The following is a 25,133-nucleotide window of genomic DNA, read 5'->3' as shown; positions in this document are numbered from 1 at the left end:
AGTTTAAGAAGTAGGCGACTTTTTTCACCATATTTGGAGAGAGTTTTCACCGGACTGGAGGGGTATGAAATATTTAAATCTGAAAAGTAACACTAGTAAAGCTGTCAGACAAATGTAGTGCAGTAAAAAGTAAAATATACCTCTGAGATGTAGTGCAGTAGAAGGATAAACAAACTAGGTTTATTATAATCATTATTAACATTAACATATCCAAAGACATGCAGGCTAGGTTAATTGGTGTCTCTAAAATTGTCCTTAGGTGTGAATGTGAGTGTGAGTGGTTGTTTGTCTATGTGTGGCCCTGCGATGGACTGGCGACCTGTCCAGGGTGTACCCCGCCTTTCGCCCAATGTCAGCTGGGATTGGCTCCAGACCCCCCTCGACCCTGTACGCAGGATAAGCGGTTGAGGATGGATGGATGGATGGATGAACATTAACATCAGATGACTTGTTCTCTAAATAAATGTCAAAAAAATAACTGAGGACAAAGATTTGACCTCAGTTCATTTAACAAATATGCTGCCTACATTTGTTTTGATGTAAAAATGTTGAAACAACTTTAGACTGTGCATTACAAAGAAAGTCATTCTACATAATAAAGATTGTTTTAGTGCAGTGAGCGGCCTTTTTACAGTGATGCCTCTGTTTAATGTTTCACAAATAGTACTTAAATAGTTAAAGAACCAATGCACAGTGAGCAACACGGGATGTAAGTCAGGGTAAATCTGTCAGATGCCGACAGCAGCTCCTAATTTGTTCTGACTTTTCTCAAATGTAATTTTTTTCTTAGTCAAATGCTGGATGCTTTTATGTCTTCTGGCCTCTAGAAATTCTACAAATGAAACAAGAAAGGAAGAATCACTGTTTAGTATGACTGCTCATAACTCATCTCCATCACAGGGTATATTGTGAGGAGGGGTCACAAGTGGACATTGCTTCATTTTAAGGGGTCACATGCCAAAAAAGTTAGATATTGTGAATAAGAAGATTTATCAATTTATAACAATGCATCATATTTAATAAGTGTAAAATCAAAGTAACTATAGCAGATAAGTAAATGTAGAAAGTAAAAAGTACATTATTTCCCCCTGAATTGTAGTGGAGTAGAAGTGTACTTAAGTAAAGTGCCGCAAAATTGTGCTTGGCTACTAAAGTTTAATGTAAATAATTATGAATTTACCATATAATATTTCAGATTTTCTTTGATGCTTTGAAGTCAGAAGTGTGGACCAGAGAAAGTGACGTTATGTGCCTCATACTTGTTGCCAACTGAAGAAGAAGAATGGATAAGAAACAGCTATTTCAATAAGTAAAGCAGAAGCTAAGGCAGAAATCAGGTCGACCATTAATAAAATGTGTCAGGTATGTTGGGATGCAGAGGAGAAAGGAAGGCATTTATGCTGCATTCAACAAAAGGTTGGGACAAAGAGGCTCACTGGAAGAAAATGAAGGGAAGACACCAATGTAACTAGGCTAAGTATTGGACACTGTGGGTTTAATAAGTACTTACATATTATGGGTAAGCACATATCAGAGAGGTATGAATGTTGTGACAGTACTGAGTCTGTTAAATGTGGTTTTTGAGTGTCAGAAATATGAGAGGGAAAAGAAAAAGACGAAAGAGGACATAAGTAGGTTAGGGTTTCAAGGGAATTCACTTGGGGACTTACTGACAAAGTCATTAAATTACGTTAGTACACTTTTATTTAGGTCCTTAAAGGTCAGAAAGGATACAATGTATTTTTGGTTTTGTTATTGTTTTTTTGTTGCTGTTTTTGCTTCTTCTTTTTTTTTTAATCTCCGGCCCACACTCCAGTACAGTAGGTGGCGTTAATGCACCATGTAAGTTGGATGCCAGCCGCCGTAAAACAACAATGAAGAAGAAGAAGAAGAATGGACAAATAACTAAGCAGGGAGCGGGTCGGGAGAAGGAGGGAGTGCTGCAAACTCTCTCTCCACTGTAGCGTAACTAGCGACACAACCAACTAACTGCCACTTATGTAGTCAGAGCAGCCTTTTCCCTGAGCAGAAGAGAAGTAGACATTTAAATGTTTTTAACAGAATGCCGCACACTTACCGGGATATACTAACTTATCGGCTCTGTTGAACATTCGTGACCCCATCCAGCAGCTGCAACAACATCTGGCTAACAAGCGGTTAGCATTAGCAAAAAACCGCTGAACAGCTGTCACCCGGAAGGCCGCCGCCGCACCGGGTTGGGATTTAACTTTCTCTGTCCGTGTATGGACTGAACCAACACCAAGCCTCTAGCCAATGATAAATCGCTATTTATTCTATATCGGTAAGAATGGAGTCCTCTTTGGGGATATGCGACGAGGAGTGCTTGGCAATATCCTTTTTGAATTAAGTTACAACCTTTTTCGTGTTTTTACTCCCCAGTTTGCTTTAGCTCGTTGGCTAACGTTAGCTTTATCATTTTCCCAACCGGGTAGCTAAGTAGCTAACGTCAGTTAACACTAGCAAGTCGGCTAACTTGTAACTGTAGTTTAGTAGCTAGCTGGTGAACTCTGTTATTTACCTGGTTCTTTTATCGCTACAGTTTCCTTCTAATTCAGTTCACTGGCGTTGCTATCCATGCTAATATGACCAGTCTCATCTAACTAATTAGACCCACTTGTTTTTTTTAACATTAAAAAACGTTTGGCATGATTTAATTTACATTTGCTGCCGCTAACCAACTCAACCACTGAACTGCTTTCTCTATCTTTTCCAGTGCCTTATGACATTTGTCATATTAATTTGCCTTCTTATTTTCTATAAGCATGGCTTCTAACAGAGATCACTATTTCTGAGGACTAACCATGCGCACATTAACATGAAAGTAAGGTCCTGTCTGAGGTTAATTATTAACAGCTCATGCTTGTGATGTCCAAGCTCCTTTCTCATCCTCAGTCAAAATAATTCCTTGATTGTGATGCTCACACTGTGAAAGGTCAGGAGCTGAGGGCTGGCCAGAAGGAGCCCAGACTACTGTCACTAATTGAGCGCAGTGGAGAGTTTATGTAAGTATTAGAGAATCTGATGACTGAAAATGTATGTGTGTTAGTAGGTTAAGCTAGTGAGATGTCACAGGTTAAGTTTGAGTTTTGAAGCAGCTCTAAGATTTCAATTTATAGATATTATGATAAAATGAAAGTTTTTGACAGCTTTTCTGTGTTCGAAGGTAGATACTTGCTGTGGTATAGCTGAAGTGGCTGGCCATGTACTGTGGGCAGGTATCTTTATTCTGCTGCCTTTGACTGACATGCACTGAGTAGCTGTGCGTCTTTTTAGGACAAATATGGCTGTTTAACATGCAAAATGAACCCATTGGATGAAAAGATGTGTGCCATGAAGGTGTCACACTAATAGACAAGATGATTTTAGATTGTACAGTTTGGTTATTGTGGCTTGGGGTTGGTTATCTTGTCTTATCTAATGATGAATAGATTTGATTGCAAATTACATTACATAAACACTAAACTAAGCATCAAACAGGTCAGCAGTACCCAACACCACACCCAGCATACCTGAGGATGTTATAGTCACAAAAAATGTTCAGTTTCAGGTGTCATGCAGCCAGGCTGAAATAAGAAAGTCTGCTATGGGACACATTTAAACCAGCACTTGGCAGCTTCAGCGTTTGTGTTGTGAAAAGGGATGTTGTAGTTGACGTCAGTGTTAAACCATCAGTGTTGTTTGTGTTTGTAGACTGTTGTGGCGTGCACAAGCGTGAGGGACAAACCATTTAGCAGCCAGTTCACCACCTATTATCCAGCATTCCTCCACTTAGTCCTGGACTGTAATGAGACTCACATGGGCACACAAGCTCTGTCCTCAGCTGACTGTATTAAAACCACACATGCTAAACTCCACTCCTGACAGGGAGAAAAGGGTGAAAAGTCATGGAGACCAGGAGCTTTCAGGGTTGTAGTTGGTGCTTTACAGATATTATCACATGTTATAATAATTGTATAATTTTATGGCACCTTGTTATCACAGGGTGAAGAAAATAACAGGAGAAGCACATTACAATGCAACACCCTAACAGTAAATATCATTGCAAATCTGTAGGCTGTATGTTAGTGTGGTTAATTGAACATCTTATTAAGCATCTTCTAGTCATTGTTGGTGCTGATGTAATTGTGACAACCTGTCATCTTTGCCATTGCAAACAAAACCTAACACTAATGATGGATGAAGAATAGCATACCATATCCATCCCATGCCATCTTCTATCTACGTCCACAATGTTACACTTGTTACCTTTCCCTCTGAAGTCCTCGGCCATCTTGAAGTCATAAAAAAGGAACCCATGTTGCCTCCCAGAGGTGTCCATGCTGATTCTGATCCCTTTTTCTAATTTCTAACTTTTCATTTGTCTTCTATTTAAGTCGTTCTGTTTGACACAGTTCAGACTTTTGCAGTCTTTCTCTACTAATGGACCAATATCAATTTGAAGCTATAATAGACATGTACAAACAACTAGGTCAAAGTTATTTTTAAAGGTGACATAAAGCGGCTTACATATGTTTAAAGAGGACAAAGAATAGAAACTATATCCTCAAAAATAAACATCAAGTTGAAGCGTGTCTGACCATCTCAATTAAAATGTTCACCACAACATTCGTGTTTAATTCAGGGCTGCTGTATTGTAAGTAGGGTGACCAGATGGGAATGGATGAAATTTGGGATGGGGGGGCTACCAGTACATTCAGTGTCAATGAACATTAACACGTGAAAATCAAAACACAACGCTAAAATTAATTATTTTTGTTCATGAAGTCACCTGTCTGTCATTAGGAAAAACACGACAACTGTGGATATGTAACAGTGGGTAAATCATGATCTTTTACCTAATTTTTATTTTATTCATTTCAACAGTGCAGTGTCACAACTGTCCGTGCAATGCGCATGTTGGATGTTGGGTTTCTGTAAATAATATCACAGATTACGGTCTAGACCTTCTCTTTTATGAGCGCTTATGAGATAACTGTTGTTGTGATTTGGCGCAATATAAATAAAATAGAATTTAATGATGATCTCTCGACCATGGCTGCCTGAAGCTACACTTTCCCTGTCCTCGCGACTGTAACTTCCACTAACCACAAGAAAACAAAAAGGGGAAAAGAGCACGAGTGTTACTTTGTGGCTATAACAAAGCTGTTAACACAATGTACAGATACCCTGCAACCCCTGCTGGAGCAAGAGAAATACACAACGATCAGTATTTAATGATTAATTAAGCCATAATCAAAACCCATGTTAAGTCTAATTTTCGAAACAAACCAGACCGGAGTCGGGACAACTGCTCGTAATTCGGGACTGTCCTGAATTTTGGGGACATCTGGTCACCCTAATTATAAGGTGTTTCTGTTATTTTGGATGTTCCCCGCTGTTGATTTTTATGTAGCTTACGACATCAGAGGGCCTCTTGCTGATTCAGGAAACTGTGGGTTCCTCTGACACATTTAGTCCAGAAGGGCTGAATCATTTTCCTCTCTTCAACAGTAATCAGACTTATTGTGAAGTGGAGAGGAAGTGTGGGCAGGGCCCAGCGTGCCGCTTTGACCCTGGCTCCTAGTCAGTCATCGTTAGGAGAGTGAAATATGACCTTGCCTACATTGAACACATCACAGATTTGGAGCTGCTTAGATTGCCTATGGTTTTTAATGACCCAAAGTTTAGCTCCTCTCAAAGTGCTCTAGGTTGCTACAACAAAACTTGACCGAAATGGAGCGATTGTTAGTTAATTATTTGCTTTTTGAACTACTAGACTGAAAATTAGACTAAAGGGGACTTTTGCATGTGTGCATGTGCATTTCAGATTTTTGTAAATCTTAAATTCACATTTTCATCACTTAATTATAATTAATCCTAATAATAAAACACTTACCCATACTGCATCTCAAATGTTGAGTTATTCTAATATTTTCAAAGTGAATGATGTGCATGATCCACCTTTTTTATATTTGCTAGAGAATGGCTGTAATGAAGGGAAAAAGAGAAATTGCTGAAGCTTTTCTGTAAATGCATTGTTGATTTAATTGATAATCCTGAATGATACTGAAACATCACAGAGATGATTTTAAGTGTGCTGTTCTCACGCAGATTGGGTGTTTTGGCCACCCCTGATGTTGTTGTGTCTCGTCCAGTGGCTCAGCTGTCTATACCCATCAATGGTAATTTTGAAATAGTGCGAGGTAAGTAACTTTTTTGTTCTTTTAATATCTAATTCATAGTATTAACTGTTTTGGGTATGCTAAGTGAAATAAAATGTTAAGGATATTTTAAGTCAACTGCTACTAGGGCTGGGCAATAAAACAATAATAATAATTATAACAATATAATTTTCCTCAATAACAATATAACAAATTTTCAATGAATGGTTGATTTAATTAACGAACAAATTATCACTTTATTTTTCTTTGAAGATATTAATCTTGTAGAGAAAAATGGACTGAAAGAGATTTTACTCTAAAAAGAGCAAAAATTTGACTTAAAACGTGAAAGAAATAATGAATTGACATTTTACAGTGGTAATTATAGCTTTCAAATCATATGACATTTTTCATCGTGATAACATATTTGGCCAAATCACCCAGATCTTACTGCAAACTATTTTTAATTTATTTATATTCTTCTATAAGAAGTTTTGGATTCCTGTGCAATTATCCCACCCACTATGCATAGTAGTGTTACTGTTTACTCAGGGTCAGGTCACAGTGATGTAAAAGTGAAAGTCCAGGGAACATTTCCTTTGTACTTGGAAGACAAAATTTAAAAACACGACAACTCAAGGCTGTTGAAACAATTTATATCACCACTGGTTTACTGCCACAACAGACCTTTGAACTGCATGGGCACAGTTTAAGCTCTCTTTTCTCTTTCATTTCAGAGGCTGAAGAGGCTCTTCTTATAAACTTGTCAGTGGATTGTAAGTACTTTTTAAAATCTCTTTTCAGGTACTAATTCATTTTCCTCCTTTTGTTTTCAGAAATTATGCAGGAAATATTTTGTTTTGGTCCTTAAAGCAAGCCGGAAAGAATGATTTATTGTGGAAACAAAAGAGAGCTAAAGCATGGCAGTTATTGCAACACAGCCCGGCTACATTTTTAGAGAATGCCTTCAGCCAAATGTCTACGTCCTTTATTTAGCAGCAGACGCTGGTCATGAGTTACCAAGGATCTCTGAAAGAATGCTGAATTGTCTCACTATTAAATCACTTTGCTTTGTTTTCCAGACAGTCTGCATTTCTAATGTTTGCAAAGTCCCAAGGTGTCGAACATGTGTGTAAGTGTGTGTTTTCTGTTCCCCCTCTGAAGCCAGTGTTAGGATACGAATCAAAGGAGAAAAAGCCCCAGAGCTGCTGTTGGAACTTCAGGATGATGAGCGTACTCAGACTTTCATCGCCCAGGTGAAGAGTGCTCAGCAGCAAGGTAAGACTCCGCTGTCTGCCATTAGCCTGAAGCAGATGGATGATTAATTATTTATTAATCATCCAGTCACTCATTTAACATTTATTCACTGAAGGTGGATTACACCACTTGCTGATTTCCTGTGAATTTTTGCCACCCAAGACTCAGATCCAGTTTTAAAGGTGCCAACCCACCTTTGTGAATACAGCCAGAAAGGACTAAACCTTACGTCATTATACTTTAATTCTTACATTTGTTTTAGCCATGTCACTATTACCGATACTGGTACTTTTGTACCTTTTTTTGATCCCCAAAATTATAAGCTATCAATGGCAGTATGTGCAAGGATGTGTGTGTACTGACAGCATTGCTGCAAAGTAATGGGATTTTATTTTTTGAGAGCAATTATAGTTAGTTGAGGAAAAGAAATATGAAATATTTGTCAAGGATATTGCTTTTTTGTATGTGCTACCTATTATCCTTTAGGCATATTTTAAAAAAAATCTATATGTATTCATTGTATTCAAGATATTCTGTTGACCTTAAAAGCTATTGCATAGGAGTCAGTTGGAATTATCTGCAGTGTAAAAGATGCCACCACTTGAAATAGGGATCATATATTGTATCTTGGAGAAGAGTGGTGAGTGTTCAGTTTATTTCATTGACTTGTATTACTTGTGCTCTGGTTTGCACCTCTGTGTGTCAGCTGCCAGAAATAAAACATAAAATAGTTTAACTTTCACACAACTGTCTGTGGTTTATCAAACCTATATATGTATATTGGTTTACCATGTATTATATCTCACATTTCTATGCTATATTAGTGCTCTAGCCAAGGCAACTTTTTGGCTGAACAGTGAGATGATTTTGTTAAAAGAAAACTCAGAGGGTCTTCAGTGACCTAATCCTGACAAGTGGCATCAATATTGTGATTTAATATGCAATTAACTTTTAAGCTCTTTACCTTCTGTATTATTCAAAATGGACAAGCAGTAAATCAGTGTATAGTATGACCAACACAATATTAGATAGATAGAACATACACTGTTCTTTCTTTTGAGTCAGGCCTGTGTTATGATGAATTAGGTAGAATTATTATTATGAGCAATCGTGGAGAAAATATATAAAATTGTAATAATATGAGAAAGATAATTTGAGTCAAGTCATGGCATTAAAGAATATGATACAATATCATCAGTTCGGCCTACCTACAGACCACAAGAAAAAACAAGTTCACCAGTGTGTTATTCAGTAAGCGCTCCAGACAAAACCAACAGTTCAACCACCAATTAACTAGTCCTTATGTCAGTTCTAATCTCCTCCATCCAGTCCATCTTTCTGTATCCCAGTAAGAAAACAAAAAATACTCAGTCTGAGGTTCAATTCAAAAGTTGGCCAATGAAAATAAAACATAGTGACGCCTCTCATGTTTAATAGACGAGCTTAGTAATTCTCCGACACCATCGGAGTTTCCCCCCCCTCCTCCCCCGCAGCCTGCGATGCTGGTAAGCGGCGCACTGGCTATAACCAGGCTGTAACTCGGGACAGACTGGGCCTCTTTCGGATTTGTGAGTTTGATTTGAAATGCCATTTCACAGATATTTCCTAAGCTGTCTGGTGGCTGTATGTGTGACGCAGGCACGTGTCTTTCTGTTGTGCATTTTTCCTGTCCGTCAGCCGCGGAAGGCCCGACGATTTCACCCACCACCACCACGTTACCCGCGGGTGGCGGGTGCTACTTTCATTCCCTGTGTGACACTAAAGTTTCTGTATTGTCAGCTTCTGTCAAGCTTAAGGCCATTGTACAACAACAAGTCACGGTACAGCGTAACGTGCAAAGTTGATGCTTCATCTGCAGACTGCTTTCCTCTTGGGTGTAATGCAGCCTTTGCGATTAGAAAATCTCGTTTTATTACATTAATATCGCAAATGCAATAAATCGTTCAGCCCTAATTTGTACTTGTAGCTGTGCAGACCTACTTAGTAATAGCCTGTTAGCTGTTGTTAGCGGACATTTTGCTCAGACAGGTGCAATTTAGTAGATCTTTGAAAAGTAGCACCACTGCAAATTATTGGATGGTGATGACATGCTTAAAGTTGTTGAATCCTTTGGATGGCATTATAGATTTCAATTGCAGAAAGGCACAGTGATCATGCAGCACACATGCAGTGGATGAATCACTTTTAGATTAATCAAATGAACAAGTTATCTTGTACCTCCACAAAACACTGAGCTTTGCAGAGATCACAAAATACTGTATAAAGATGTGAAGACGTTGATGTTGTATGAAGACTGGTGTGTAATTTTAGGACTCCACAAAGGTTCTTGTGACCATATATAATAAGTGGATAAAGACTGGAAATGTTTTGCCTCATTGCATTTTTGATGTGTGTGCAAACTGTGGCTTAAATCCACGTTTTGGTTGTGACCTCACTTCAGCACTGGGGCAACCTGGTCATGCAGTTTTACTGCAACCACTATCATTTGCTTTTACTGACTAGTTCAGTGTTTCCCATTAATTAACGAGACCATGGCGGCCCGCCATAGTCTAATTTGCTCTGCCATAGTCTCAAAATGAACCGAAAATAGTTTTACACATCTCATAATAAGGTTTCAGACCTCTAACATTGTGTTTTGGGGGCGCTGCTGTAAGCTCGCACGCTCTGGCATCCGACTCGAGACAACCACTTTTCTTTTGAGGTAACGTTAACTACGGTAACGTTAACGGCCTGTTTCTGTCACTCGTTTGTGAGACAGCGATTAAGCCAGTTGCGCCTACATCTGGAGTGCACACGTATTAACGCCTTTATGCTAAATCCACTGTAACGGCCCAGTGCGAGCTGACAGGCAGGTTAGCGACTTTATCCTGTCAGTTTCGCTCTTTACAAAGACAAGTTGCATTATGAGAGTCCTACCTGAAGAGAGGCTGTGAAGTCTTCATGTTACGCGATACAAGAACCACGCAACATTATTTATCAAACTTTTGTTGGTTTTCAAAATAAGGTCTCTATACAGGATGGAAATAAGATTCATTGGATCATATTCACAGAAATTATAAAACATATTACATGTGTCCATTAAAAGTAAAAAATAAAATTTTAGGGAAATTACATATCATTTTCTATTCTTTGATTAGGGTTTTTGGAAAAACATAATAAAATAAAAATAAATTTGTTGACTTTTTTTGCTGTTTAATCACTATTTATAGCTATACAATGGGTTTATGGTTAAATAATTTATTAGAGCACAATATTGTTTATAAGCGTACATTTTGCACCAAATTAATGCATTTAACTTTAAAATTTAGAAAATATTTCTTCCGAGTGGGCATGCCCCCCGACCCCCCAACAAGGTCCGAGGCCCACCCACCATACTCTCAAGATCCTGTGGGAAACACTGCTAGTTAATAATTATAACATCAGTAGTACTACAGTGGAACCGTGCCTTCTTGAGTCCTGCTATCAACAAGTCACTGTAATGCCAACATTGATTTTCTGGGTGTTGGCTCATTTTTACGTGTTTGTATTTACACACAGTGAGGTTGGTTAAAACAGGATGAGATTTACTTTAAGCCAAATGTTTCACAAGGCACATTAGCTTCTATCTTGAGCAAGCTGTAGCACTTTTATTGTTTATTTTTTTTAATACAGCTTAAGAAAATCCTTGGAAAGCTGCTCCTCCTGCTTGAGTAAGGTTGTGTTGACTCTGAGCCTCCTTTTGACAATGCTGTTTCATTTTCTCAGTTGAATCCAAACTCACGAAACCCAAAGCGATGGAGCCCCTTGCACCAGCAGCCCTGAGAGGTCCAGTCCCCATCCCACCGCAAAGAGCAAACAGGAACGCTAACTCTGTTGGCTCTGGAGTCAACCCCCCCAAATCTAGCAGTGCACTGCCTCCCAACCTCAATAATAGCATGTCAACAATTCAGACTAACACAGGTAATATACGCATACACTGTGTTTACATTTGAAAATATCCAATGGTTAAGAAAATAACATGCATAAATTGTAGCTACTTTGAAAACAAAGCCCATAAATGCATTTGTTGCAGTTATCCAAATTACTTTCTATTGCTGCTAAATTGAATCCTCTGTTTTTCTCTTACTGTTTCCGAAGGTCCAGTTCAATCGCTTGCCTCAGACTTTGGATTTGAGGAGAACTTCAACCATGCTCTCAAAGTGGAGGAAAAGAAGAACCACCAGAATCGCATAGTGGCCTCTAGGGAGCCTCCTCCTGTTCCCCCTTTGCCTCCTCGCAAAGGCTCCTACATTCCATCCAATCCTCTGCCTCCTCCACCAGTCCCTAAAGACAGAACTGTGTCCTTTCAGACCAAAGACAACTCCTTTGTTACTAACACCAAACCAGAGTAAGTTAACCGTTGATGACAGTTATGTCAGATTTACTGAAAACACAAGAAACTGCTATTTCATGACCAGATATTCTTTATATGTATATATGACTTTAAGACAGTTTTGATTTTATAACTGCAGTTCAGGAGGCTAAGTTTCCCAAGGTAGAATATGTGGTGTTATATAATACCTACTTTTCCCATTGCAGTAGCTTTAGGTCAGGGTTTGAACGTGTGGACAGACCACCGTCTTGGTGCGACAGCCCCACCACCAACACCATGAGACAGTCCATGTTCTCCAGCCAGGCAGGACAAAGAGAATACCTCATCAAACACCGCCTGGGTAAGAAGGAGAAAGAGTATGTGGATCTCCAGACCTTCAGGTGAGAGGAGCTTCTTTGTTCTGTATGTCATTTGATTATAGACCTACAATATTTAAAAAAAAAACAACGCAGCTCCTGCACATAGTAAATACTGCTCTTTTGTTTCTTTAGGTTTTTCACAGGCACGTGGAATGTGAACGGCCAGTCTCCAGACAGCAGCCTTGAGCCGTGGCTCTGTTGTGACCCAGAAGCTCCTGATATTTATGCTCTGGGGTCAGTAAGAATTTATCACACAGTACTTTTCTGACCAAGAAGTCATACATATCGTCCTCTACTATTGCTTCACTAACATCCAATATGGTGGCTTGGTTTATGACTCTAGTTTTCAAGAACTGGACCTGAGCACTGAAGCTTTCTTGTACATGGACTCGTCCAAGGAGCAGCTGTGGGTGGAAGCTGTGGAGAGGAGCTTGCACCCAAAAGCCAAGTACAAGAGGGTGAGTAGAGAAAGACCTTCTGAACGATGAAATGGGCAATTGTGCCTCAGGAAGTAGCGCCGGTTGTCCAGTAATCACAGGGTTGGTGGTTCCATCCCCCAGATCCTCCTGTCCACACAAGTGTCCATGGGCAAGAGGCTGAACCACAAACCCTGTCTGTGTGTGTGAATGGCTTAATGAGCAGTAAAGCAAATTGGTTAAAAGCAATATATTAATGCAGCAATTTCTGATGAATTAATACTGTCTAGGACAATTGCCATGTTGATGCATTATTAAAGGTACTAACTTGCTTTTTTTCATGACTACAGGTTCGGATCATACGACTAGTTGGGATGATGCTTGTGGTCTATGCCAAAAAGTCACACAAGAATCACATAAAAGAAGTGGCTGCAGAGCATGTGGGGACGGGAATCATGGGGAAAATGGTTTGTTCACACTAAACTTGTTGAAGTGCAGTAATTCTTTGTCGGTCAGTGTGAAGAAGTACTTTTAAAGTTGCTGAATCTTCTACCAAATATTATTTAAATCTGAATCATTGAAGAGATTTCTTCATTAGTAACAGTGTTTCCTCTAGGATTTTTTTCAGCAGAGGGGGCAGGACAAACATCATGTTTGCCTTTTGTGTCTTCATTTTACAGCTTCTGACATTTATCTGTAGACATTAATATATAAAATAGGCAACATGAGAAACCTCCTCACTTCTGAGGTGCATTTTATTTGCACATTAAAATCCAAAAAGAAACGTCTCCTCATTAGCTTAAAAGGACTAGTTTGCATCACTAATTAGCTTTAATAACCTCAGCTCCTCCAGTCACCACCGTCCTTTCTTTACCAAAACCACTTTTTCAGACTGAAAACTGAAAAATAATTTAATCAGTCTGTACAGGACAGAGCTGCAGGCTACGTCAGTTTAGTCTAAGTTTGTACCTGATGTTCTCAACATTGGACAAGCAGGCATTCATTAAATACAGCTTCCAGTTACTTTCTATAAATTGAGCTAATGTTAAGTTACATAGCAGCTATGTAGCTGCTGTAGAAGCTTTCCTGCTCAGCTGTGCAGTCTGAAGGGGATGGGAGATGCTGGCTAACTTAGTGCTAACCGGCTTCACTTTTCCAGCAGGTGGGAAACAACAGACTTTTCTTGGTCTTGAGAAGCTGACACACTGTTAAAAGACACCGCACATTTAGTGCCAGAATATTTTCCTCTGCTCGCGTTCACTGTCGCTTTCTGCCGCTCGGACGATCAAACACTCGCTACGCACCTCCTGATTCAGCTGCTCTTATAACACCATCTGTCACGTATGTTCTGCATAGAACGAGGAGAGGAAGAGAGCCGAGCATTGAGTGCTGCTGTGTTCGCACAGTGTGCGAGTGAAAACATTTGTAGCGCATAGTTTAATCATCGTGGGAAATTTTAGTAGCGGCGGTCATGATTCCGCCGCTGCTGAATGCATATATATATAATTTTTTTTAGATTACAGTATTTACAGTATACTGCCCTTGGCTTCTGTTTGATCTTTTTAATATTACGTAGACTTTATTCCTGCATGTATTTGACTAAATTAAAATAAGGTGCTGTTTAAATGTCCAACGGCCTGGCCTTTTTAATGTTTACATTCATTTATTTATTTTTTGCAGGGAAACAAAGGAGGCGTGGCAGTGAGGTTTGTTTTCCACAACACTAGCTTCTGCATTGTCAACTCCCATCTAGCAGCACACGTGGAAGACTTTGAGCGCCGCAACCAGGACTATAAAGACATATGCGCCCGCATGACCTTCCACTTACTGGACCACCCCCCTCTCACTATTGTGAAGCACGAGTGAGTTCCTCAGTCATGTTCAGAAGAAGAACATGGCTCTGAATTAATGTGCAAAGTCTGATTTTACACTCATTGGTTATGTTTTTATTGTCAGCTTGAGGTTTTGTTTACCACCAGCTGTACCTGAATTCTTGTGGTTTATTCTGTTTTGTAGATTTTCCATATACATAATTTATTTCACATTTCCAGCATTCTGCCATAGTAAACTAGTAAATTAATTTTATACTACAAAGCTCTTATTATGTAAACATAATCTGTGTCATTGTCTTTTAAGTAGTTGTACAAACATGAGCTACAGATTCTTTTAGTGTTTGTGATGATAATCACTCAAACATTGATGCCATAACTCTGTTGTATTTAAGCTGTCTCCGTCTCCTTTTGTGTTTCAGTGTAGTAATCTGGCTTGGGGATTTAAACTATCGTCTTTGCATGTACGATGCTGGAGACGTCAAACAGCATATTGTTAAGAACGAGCTAAAAAAGCTGCAGGAGGTTGATCAGGTAAGAAACTGTTACCCGCCTAAGTGTTTATTTCTGAATTCCTTTTCAGCTTCAAAAACACAGACAAGTATTAGCACAAGTTTTAGAAATAATTGTGATAGTTAGTAGGTCCAGAAAAATGCCCCATCACTGCTTCTGTTTCTATAATTAGCTACAGGTTCTGTAGCTGCTTAAAAGGTATTACTTGAATAATTTTGCACTTGGGTGAAAAATAGAGGTTAGGCAAAAATACAAGGGCCGTTTCTTTGCAAATACCGTTATTACAGAGGTTGTTTGTAATCTGTCTTTGTGTGATGATAATTAAGATTTCTGTTTTGACTCTTTCACCAAGTAATGTTGCCACTTTTCATTGTGTAGCTTAACATTCAAAGACTGACGAAGAGAGCCTTCACAGACTTCATGGAGGGAGAGATCAACTTTATTCCCACATACAAGTACGACCCCAAAACAGATCGATGGGACTCAAGGTAAAAACAAATGCCTCTCTTGTATCTTTTTTTTAATCACTGAATACACAAACTCCAGCATGTGCTATTATATCACTACTAGGGCTGTACATAATGATTATTTTTCCAATTGATTAATCTAACGATTATTTTGTCTATTAGTCGATTAATCTAACGACTAATGTTGTGTATTTTAAAGAGAAAAAATGTATGCACGTACTCAATTCACCTACCAGTTTTTCCAAAATAAATTTCAAAAACATGTCTAATGAATAAATCAACATTTTATTCAATCATCCTGGTGAAGCACATTAGAATAATGACTATCTATGACATTAATGACATTAATTTAAATGTTTCTGACATGGATTTTTTTCAATATTGATAGTGTATATAATGTAGTATGGTATCAAATGTATTTCTGCATCAGTGTGGGGCAAAGAAAACAACTGAAATGATTCACAGATTGTCTGTAATGTTTGTTTCAGCCATTTTATTGGTCACACGTGGCCGTTAAATAAACACAAAATATGATTGTATGATTGAATCTACGGCCGAGCGTTAGATTACACATGGTGTAACATTACGTTACCATGACAGCAGCGGGGCAGAAATTACTTTTAACATGAAGGCAATGAAGAATTTTTAATGGACTACGTGTCCTTTTGCTGATAATGTGCCGTGCTTGTGTGGAGACAGAAAATAAACACAATTTGCGGTGCTGACGTCTACACAAAGTGCACCGGGATACTTTCACTTCACGTGTTCATGCTGCTTCACATATTTGTGGACAGCACTTGTGCTGCTGTGAAACTATTTCCAATTCACAGAGCTCACAGAGCAGCACGTTGTTGAGTGTCTGTCTAAAATACTCACAAACTTTAGACTGTCGAAGGTGTGGTCTTATAGCTGGAGCTTGTTAATCCCTGCTAACACCGGATGCAGCCACGCTTCGACACATGTAATGCTAGTCAATGTATTTACGTAATTGACTACGTCGATGAATTGCCCCACCCCTAACTGCTACTGTTAACTTGTCCCCATGTCAGTTTTTCTTTTTTTGGAATACTGATTACATTTTGCTTTTAAGAATGTTTTTTCGGCTTTATCATTGAACCAGCACAGAGTTGGCAATCCTGCATGTGTGTCTAATGTCTGACCCTTAACTTCAACTGTTTCCTGCAGTGGGAAGTGCCGTGTCCCAGCTTGGTGTGACAGAATCTTGTGGAGGGGCAACAATGTCAAGCAGCTCAAATACCGAAGCCACATGGAGCTGAAAACTAGTGACCACAAGCCTGTCAGCTCCCTATTCAATATTGAGGTAAGAAGCTATGTTGTTAAATTAAAAACCCTAAACTCACTGGTTTTGGTTCAAACATCCAGGGTTCTCCTATTAATTCTGACAATATATAACAATAATAAAAATAAATAGGACCTTTATGCTTGTGTAACAGGTTAAGGTGGTAAATGAGGAGCGCCACAAAAAGGTGTTTGAGGAGATTGTTCGAGCGATGGACAGAATGGAGAATGATTTCCTTCCATCTGTATCTCTGAACAGGAGAGAGGTAATGATAAAGTCCTCACATACACTCCTCATCCTGAGGGTCTGTCTCACTAATAACCTTTAAAGCAGTGGAGCCTGTTCATATTTCTCCTAAAGTTTGTGGGATAAAGTTACTGGGAATCTGAGGTTAATGTTTGCCTGTCTTTCCCTGTCCTGCAGTTTACATTTGAGAATGTGAAATTCCGGCAGCTTCGAAAGGAGCCCTTCCTGATAACAAATGACGGGCAGGTCCCCTGTCACTTTGCCTTCATCCCCAAACTCAATGACTCGCTGTATTGCAAGCCTTGGCTCCGTGCCGAGCCAAGCGATGGATTCTTGGAGCCGGGTAAGTCCTTTTTATCCAGTAACACCTTTTTCTTTTTTTGATTGTCTTTAAGCTTATTATCTCGAATTTTAGAGCTGTGATCATGTGGTGCTTTGATGATTGGTAATGAAATGTAAAACAGAGATTACACATTTAGTTACATCTCTTCAGGACAACTTTGTACTGTTGCATGTCCCAAGTTTGCCACTGTAATAGTGCTATTTCGAATATTGTGAAGGATCAAGCTATTCACCCTTGGCATTTAAACCAGAACTCGTTGCACTCCTACTCTTCACTCTCTTACTAATGTCTTCCTGGCTAGTGTGGTGTCAGGTGTTGCCCCCTTGATTGAATGTTAAACAAGGCAGCTGCTAGGGAAGAGTTTATAATCACTGCTCAAAAACAATAGATAACTGATAAAGTTAGGCATAGTTTATGATTAATTTATTAGTTTGCAATAAAATCAACAATGCAGAGGCAACACCTGACCTCATCAAAGTTTCTCAAAAGGTTTGCCTTGAACCTATTCCTTATCTACCTGAGCAGGCGAGACCCTGGAGATCTATCTGGAGGTGTATGTCAGTAAAGACTCCGTCACGCTGCTGAACTCTGGAGAGGACTCAATAGAAGACATTCTGGTGCTCCATCTGGACCGCGGCAAGGACTACTTCATTACCATCTCTGGCAACTACCTGCCCAGCTGCTTTGGCACCTCGCTGGAGACTCTGTGCCGCATGAAGAAGCCCATCAGAGAGATCCCCATCACCAAACTCATTGACCTGGTGAGAGAAGGCTAGTCCAGCTGTCATGAAAAGAGAAATACAATCAGACTACCAGTTTAAAGTGATAGGATTGGTGAACAGAGACATATTTTCATCAAACTGATATTGATTGGGAAACATAAATTTTCCTTTACACCGAGCAGTTTAGCACAGATTGTAATCCGATAGCTGTTCCTCCCTCTGTAGCTATTCACTACCTGAAACCTGAGCAGGAACACGTGAGGGCTTGTTCACTCCCTCAGGGGAAACTCAGTCACACAGAGAGACTATATTTGGAGAGCATAAAATGTCTCAACCTGCATATTTCTGGCCAAAAGGGGCCAAGAGAACAAGGAAGTGGCAAAAACATGGGAAGGGAGCTCCTAAAAAACAGGGAACACTGACTCAGGTTAGGCCCATATTAATGTTTTATATGAATAGCCTCCTCTGTTCTTAACATGTTCACCTCTGTCTGTTTCCAAAATGCTATTTTTGACTTGATCTGATTTGGCTTTGGGTATAGTGCTGCTATCATTCGGTACTTCTTTATTTCTATTTAAACTGCTCCAATTTTCCTACTGACCCTGGCGTATTTGATTGACGATTTATGCAAGAACAATCCATGATCTATCTACTTTTCTGATTCTGTGTCCACTTCTATCTACCTTGTTCATTCTTCTTATGTTTCCCTGCATCGCCTCTTCTTGCCTTGATCATTCCTTTCCAACTCTCCACTCTGGTTGTGGGCTGACTTCTTGCTCAGGGAGAGGACAGCTACATGGAAAAGGTAAAATATTAACACTGGTGCTGTTAAGCTGTTTGGCAAATGAAGGTCAATATCACCGTAGTTACAACAAGTATCTGCTTTATGACACTTAACTGTTCACGTCATGAAGAGAAACTGGATCAAGTATTGTTAAATTTGGCATGGTAGATCAACAAAAGCCCCAGTGCAGGCTATCCCCTGTTAGTGTGTAACTTGGACCTTAAAGATTAAAGATTTACATGCATAAAATGGTTGGACCTATAACTTTGAAATGGTTGTGATGCTATCCAGCAAGCAGAAATCAAAGGAATAGTTTCACATTTTGGAAAATATCCTTATTCACTTTTATTCTGAAAATTAGATGACAAGTTTGATTTAAATTTCATGTCTGTATGTTAAGTATGGAGCTAGAGCTGGGAAAAAATTAGCCTACCTTAGTATAAAGACTGCAATTAGAGGGAAACAGCTAGCCTCTCCAAATTAATTCCACCTCTAAGCGGGCGTTCAGCCAGAAAACTGCCCTGTGTTAAAACAATGTCAGGAGCTGTGTTAATGGGGGCCTGTTGCTTCTGGTACAGATGAGACATGCAATCTGATCCAGGAAGTTGAGTCCAGTTTGAGTAACATGCCAAACACCAATTATTGAGCTTTAAGAAGTGTTGGTATGTGTGTGTTTTAACTTTGGAGAGAGCCATGCAGGCTGTTCCCCGTGCTTCCAGTCTTAGCTAAACTAAGCTGATCGCCTCTTAGCTCTAGCTCTATACTTACTGCACAGACTCAAGAGTGGTATCAAACCTCTCATATGACTCGCGGAATGCAAGTAACAAAGTGTACTTTTCACATAAAGTTGGACTATTTCTTTTAACATGCAGTCCTTTACAGCTGCAATATTGTGCCCCGACACTTACCTACTGTTTGCACCTTAGGTTGATTTTAAAAAGTGGCTTCACTAGCTAATCAGAAAATTGAGTCAGTGCCAACTCGCTCTAAATTTCAGGAAGCTGACATGGGGAACAGTAGGTAACCCACCGGCAGTCACGGACCAGACCACGCCAGCTTAGTAATAATCTGTGTGTGTGGATCAATCATCCATTAAATCTCCTGCTGGCCCACTGAGGACAGGGTGCACCAATCCAATGAAACTGTGAAGACACACACAAACACACTAAATCTCATTTCACAGCAGGTCACCCTCACTGCACCGCTCCCTCATACACATGATTAAAGCTAATGAGAGGAAGTATTTGGGTCCATTCACCTAACCTTAAACACTCCTACAGTATGAAGCCAAACGGAAAGCTTCCTCTTCCATTTCGTAACCTGTTACTGATCAGTGAAACTGAATAGCTGCATGAATAAACAGATATCCACTTGGAATATAAATTAGCCCTGTTTCTTTAGAATGTAGCAATTTATACATTTTGTGTTAAAGCTTGGTCTTGAATCCCATCTAGAGGATTCACAATACTCTAAACACCCTTTGCTTTGGTTGTTAAAACATTTTACAGAAAATCACATTAGTTCTGCATGTTAGCACCGTGCCCCATTAGAGACCAGTTTCCCCTGCATCTATGTGCAGCCTCACTAGCTGTGATTATTTTTGGACGTCTCTCATGAGTCTCAGGGATCCATTTGCAGAGACAAAAAGAATGTGATACCCAGCCGTTTGCTAAATGGATCTCCTTCACGTGTACAGACCCCAGAGATTATCCTGATCCCACTGCTGCTCCAACTCACATCACTAATCAATCCAATGCGTCATTCTGTTAGGCTCCATGAATCATACAGTATGGAAATAATATCATGAATTCTGAATAAATCGCAAAATATTGATATATTTATTATTCCAGGAAATAATCTAAAGTCTGTGTTTCAGTTTGTCAGTGTAAAACATGGTGAAATGTTATCTCTCATCAGGAAAAGTCAAAGATGAACTTCCTGATGGTGGATGATGCAAGTAGTGAGGACAAACCTTTGAAGATCCCCAAGGAAGTGTGGATTCTTGTCAACCATCTCTTTACCAAGTCCTGTGATCAGGTGAGAAGGCTACAATTCATAAAGTACTCACTACAACAAAGGATGTGTATCATTGAGCAGTGATAAGACTGCTGAACTGTAAAGGTGAGGGATGTAGTTAATTGTTTTTTACCTTGATATACATGATTATATGATATTTTAAGGAATGGCTTATTGGTGCTTGAAAAGACCATTTATAGACAAGTACATTTTATACATCGGTGATGTACATGATGGCCATACAAGCGCTTTTCACTTTCCAAGAATGGTCTAATAACTATCTCACAGTCACCTAATCTACCCCAAATACCGAGATACGACACTTATCACATGATAAAATGATAACCTAAAATCCCAGATAATATCTATTTTTATATCACAATATCCATTTAATATAGCGTTGCTGTCCTGTGAAACCATGTATCTCCAAAACCGTTCATGAGCCGAGAAACACAGCCTTGTTTTCAGTTTTGTGAAAGTGGATATTTCAGATAATTTAATTGGTGGTTTTCAATGCTTTATTTATTTTTTTCTATTTGGACAATTTACACGACACTCAATGTAATGCAAGTAATGTAATTACCGTTATAGCTAAATTGTGGGTTTGCCAACTGTGGCTACAGTTGCTGCTGCAATGCTAACATGCATTATTTTTTTGGTGTCTTAAAAGTTCAAGATACAATAACTAACTGTAGTGATACTAATTGGATTTGTGGGAACTGTTTTAAATGTTCCATATTTGTCTCTGAATGTCTCCCAGGAGGACTTGTTCCAGACACCAGGCCTTCAAGAGGAGCTGCAGAGCATCATCGACTGTCTAGACACCAGCATCCCGGACTCCATCAGTATCCTTGTTTATGATGCGAGTGTCCCATAAGCCCAGATTTCACCAATAATTATTATAATAATAAATAGCAGCAGCAGCAGCAGTCATAATTGTAATACTAGTAAAAACCTAAGTGAGCTTGCTAGCTTTGAATCTTACAGATAATAAAAAGAAATCATACATGCGTATAGTGTGCAGGCATACACACGGGGTACGAACTCCTGTTTTTCCCGTTAATATGCACATGAATGATTCACCCCAACAGACCCACACTGGAGTCCATATTTGCTTGTTCTTCCCTAACCATTTATGTAGTTGGTTGTAACCACTCTGTAGCCGAGGCTCTGTTGATCTTCCTGGAAGCCTTGCCAGAGCCAGTGGTGTGTTATGAACTCTACCAACGGTGCCTCGACTGTGCTCATGACAGCCGCCTCTGCAAACAGGTGCAGTGACTTTGTAACATACCCTCTGTTCACGACTCTGCAATTTACTATATTTACTCAACTAGGCATTGTTCTCTATTTTCTGTGAAGTCTGTCATATATAATGTGGACAATAATGCGTCCAATTAATCTTTGCCTACTTTTGACGATTGACAGTTGATCTCCCAGCTGCCTCGTGCTCACCGCAACGTGTTTCGTTACTTAATGGCTTTTCTGAAGGAACTTCTCAAGCATGCTCACAACAACAACCTAACAGCCAGCCTCATAGGTATGAAACGGGTATCTCCTGTCTTAATGTTTGCCAGTTCATAAAAAAGATGTTTCATATTCATTACCCCAATGTATAGTGTAAGTTTGTTGTATATGTGACTTGGTATGCATTTGTTTAATTTCTTCCCAAGGATATGAATAATCAGACCAACAACGTCTGTTATTTCTATCCCCATAAAGTGTCACATACAGGCAATAATTTGTCACCAGAATGGTCTCATATCCACAAGTAATGAGATGATGCTATTTTATTAACCAGTCATTAGAGTGGACAACTGACTAGTTCCACTGAAGTAGTTTGGGTTATGGTACTGTACCTTGTTTAAAGGTGGGGTAATACAATAGTAGAGGAGAGCAGTAATTATTCACTCTTTTCTTTACCTTAGATTTTCAGTCAGGCATTTTACCATCATCTTTATGGTAACCATCCTGCTAAATATCCTGAGCATCACAAGTGTTGGCTAAAGCGATATGAATGTTTTAAGAGTGTATGTTGTCTGATTATCCATACCATGTAAGAATGTTTTTCTTTTATTTAACTTGATATAGTTGAAATAAGTTATTGTTAGTACATTGGTTTCTGTTCTTCACCTCTTTGTCCTGTCCTTGTGTTTTAGCTACACTCTTCGCTAGCCTCCTTATCCGACCGCCTCCCAAACTAATGGGCAGGCAGACACCACAAGAACGGCAGAAAGCCATCGACTTCATTCTGGGTTTCCTCATGGCAGGAGACGAGGAGTAAACGAGGTTGATCTCACAACGTCAGTCAGGTTTGGAGTCGATTCCCAACCTGGCTTTCTCTTGGCAAAGGACCAGGACCTGTAGGACATGGTGTAACATGATCCCATTGGTATTTTATCATCTGTTGGAGACCAGTGCAGCTGTTTTGCACCCCACCTTTCACAAACTCTCATGGTAAAGGAAGACGTCCATTAGAACTATGATGATTTTACCAAGTGTCATATCTTCAGTTCAGTCACCGTATGACCGGTCGCTGGATTTTGAAGCGCTTGGAGAGCTTTGAACCAATACCTATGCACTTTTCTGATTACCTAAAGGCCCTGCGCCTTCAGTCTAGAGTTGTCCTCGTCCTCCGCTGACCCTTCTTATTGTAGGTGCTCATGCCAAAATAACCCATGAACAGTGAGTGGTATGAATGTGAAAACACTAAATAGCTATAGATGCTAAGCGAAAGACTGAATTACACTAAAGAAAAGGAAATTCCTGAAGTTTTAGGAAGTAGAATAAATACTAGTATATTGTTCAAAGCATTGAATAGTTTGAAATGGGACAATTGTGGAAATCTATATACTAAGAATGTTTAAGCTTAAGATAAATCACGACAATCATTCAATGATCAATTCAATGAATAATCTGCGAGAATTATTTTTGTCCATATTCACTGTATTTGTTATTTATAAATTTTTTTCTTCTACATTTGCACCATCTGAACAGTTTTTGGTTCCTACTACAGTATGGTTTACTTTCAGCTCTGCATTGGTTGTAAAATATTGGAAATATTCATCACATCATCATTTTTATTGTCCTGTTAAAGAAAACTCCTTGTCGTGAATGTTTTGCTGTGTTTCTGTGTAACTCCAGCTGTGAGCCTTACATCTTGTTCCTCCAGAGTTACAAAACAAGTCTGTTAACACACTAACTTCCTGGTTCACCAGAATCGAGTGAGGAGTCGCCCCCCTCTGTGGTTCTCGATGTCTTAAATTGTGTAAATAGTGATTGTTTCCCTGTTTCATGGGTATTTGACTGTCGGTATGGTGGTGCAAATCTGTGATGTCTACAGTTTGTCATGTTTGTCACTAAGGTGGTACTGTTCATATCTGTGTTTTGTTTACATGCCTTTCTCTTCACCTCATCTTACAGCTCATTATTCATTGTTAATGAATGCCAAGACACAGCCGTTGTGTTCCTCATGGTAAAGGCCTCTTTTATTTAAGTGATGCAGCATTTTCTGGGTGCAAGGTTAGCAAGATTTAATGGCCCATTACTCTGCAGGATACAGCATGTGTTTGTGCACCATTCTCCTTTTTGCCACAAAGGAAATGTGTTTCTGTAGTCACTGTTGCAAAACATAGTTATAGAAATAAGGAACTTCTGTGCTATCTGTAACGAACACTATTTCCTCTTTAACAGTTCTACTCAAGAGATGTCAGCAATAGCTTTCACTTTTGACAAAAATATTTACATTTATGGCATTGATTTCTCTTGCTCAGTATCTCCTGTGATGCTGGAAATGGTCCAGGAGTTTTCTTCTCAGACGTTCCAGGAACTTCAAAAGTGAGCAGATGATGTAATGTGACCACACTGACAATCATGGCATTTATAGAAATGCCTGTCAGGCTGAAGTTCTCTCTCTCGCTGCATTCTCGCGTAGTTTCTTCTGCCTTCTATACACAAGATTCTTCTGTTGGTCACAATCAAGCCAAGCTTTGCCAAAAGGTGGCTTGGCCCTGAAGTAATGGTTGCTGGTGATTCAGATTTGGGAGAGCCGTTTTATAATAGCCATGTATTTATTCATTTTATTACTTTAGAGATACTGTCATTTCAAACACAAAATCAATAATAATCAATAACCTGTAATTTTAAGTCTTGTCTTATGCCACTGTACCAACTGATGTATGTGTATGGATTCATTGTGCTCTGTCTTCAGTTTTGTCGCAATCTGTTCATAAAGTTAAGGTACATTTAAAGGTACACAAGAAAACACTTGCACCTGTTTTCAACTTTTCAGATTTTTTGGTGCTTTTAATTTATTTAACAGAAATAAAATCAGTGTATAAAGCTGTTTTGTTTTCCCATTCAACACCTTCTT

The 25,133-nt window shown here is 39.2% G+C and overlaps 1 protein-coding gene across 2 annotated transcripts; it reads left to right on the top strand.

Annotated features, from left to right (window-relative positions):
* Nucleotides 1-1,908: 1,908 nt before the first annotated feature.
* Nucleotides 1,909-25,106, top strand: ocrl (OCRL inositol polyphosphate-5-phosphatase). 2 transcript variants are annotated; one of them, XM_046030434.1, is made up of 24 exons: nucleotides 1,909-2,350; nucleotides 2,944-3,023; nucleotides 6,112-6,203; nucleotides 6,899-6,937; nucleotides 7,326-7,439; nucleotides 11,163-11,357; nucleotides 11,535-11,784; nucleotides 11,976-12,149; nucleotides 12,261-12,362; nucleotides 12,472-12,586; nucleotides 12,895-13,011; nucleotides 14,225-14,406; nucleotides 14,796-14,907; nucleotides 15,265-15,374; nucleotides 16,539-16,674; nucleotides 16,808-16,918; nucleotides 17,077-17,242; nucleotides 17,768-18,003; nucleotides 18,746-18,769; nucleotides 20,666-20,785; nucleotides 21,525-21,609; nucleotides 21,906-22,033; nucleotides 22,190-22,301; nucleotides 22,921-25,106. In XM_046030434.1, exons 1-24 carry the CDS (start codon nucleotides 2,309-2,311, stop codon nucleotides 23,043-23,045), a joined length of 2,967 nt encoding a protein of 988 aa, XP_045886390.1. In that variant the 5' UTR covers nucleotides 1,909-2,308; the 3' UTR covers nucleotides 23,046-25,106. The 2 variants fall into 2 exon arrangements, with proteins under 2 accessions (XP_045886390.1, XP_045886391.1); XM_046030435.1 differs by lacking the exon at nucleotides 18,746-18,769 and having other exon boundaries at nucleotides 1,910-2,350.
* Nucleotides 25,107-25,133: the final 27 nt, after the last annotated feature.

Source organism: Micropterus dolomieu, linkage group LG19 (genome assembly GCF_021292245.1).
Source record: "Micropterus dolomieu isolate WLL.071019.BEF.003 ecotype Adirondacks linkage group LG19, ASM2129224v1, whole genome shotgun sequence".
In the NCBI taxonomy this organism is placed as follows: Eukaryota; Metazoa; Chordata; class Actinopteri; order Centrarchiformes; family Centrarchidae; genus Micropterus; species Micropterus dolomieu.
This window is presented reverse-complemented; position numbering and strand designations above follow the sequence as displayed.

Coding starts and splice junctions, on each gene's coding strand:
- ocrl (XM_046030434.1), top strand. CDS start 2,309: ATGGAGTCCTCTTTGGGGATATGCGACGAGGAGTGCTTGGCA. Junction 11,785..11,975: donor GTTACTAACACCAAACCAGA/GTAAGTTAACCG, acceptor TTCCCATTGCAG/TAGCTTTAGGTCAGGGTTTG. Junction 20,786..21,524: donor TTACCAAGTCCTGTGATCAG/GTGAGAAGGCTA, acceptor AATGTCTCCCAG/GAGGACTTGTTCCAGACACC.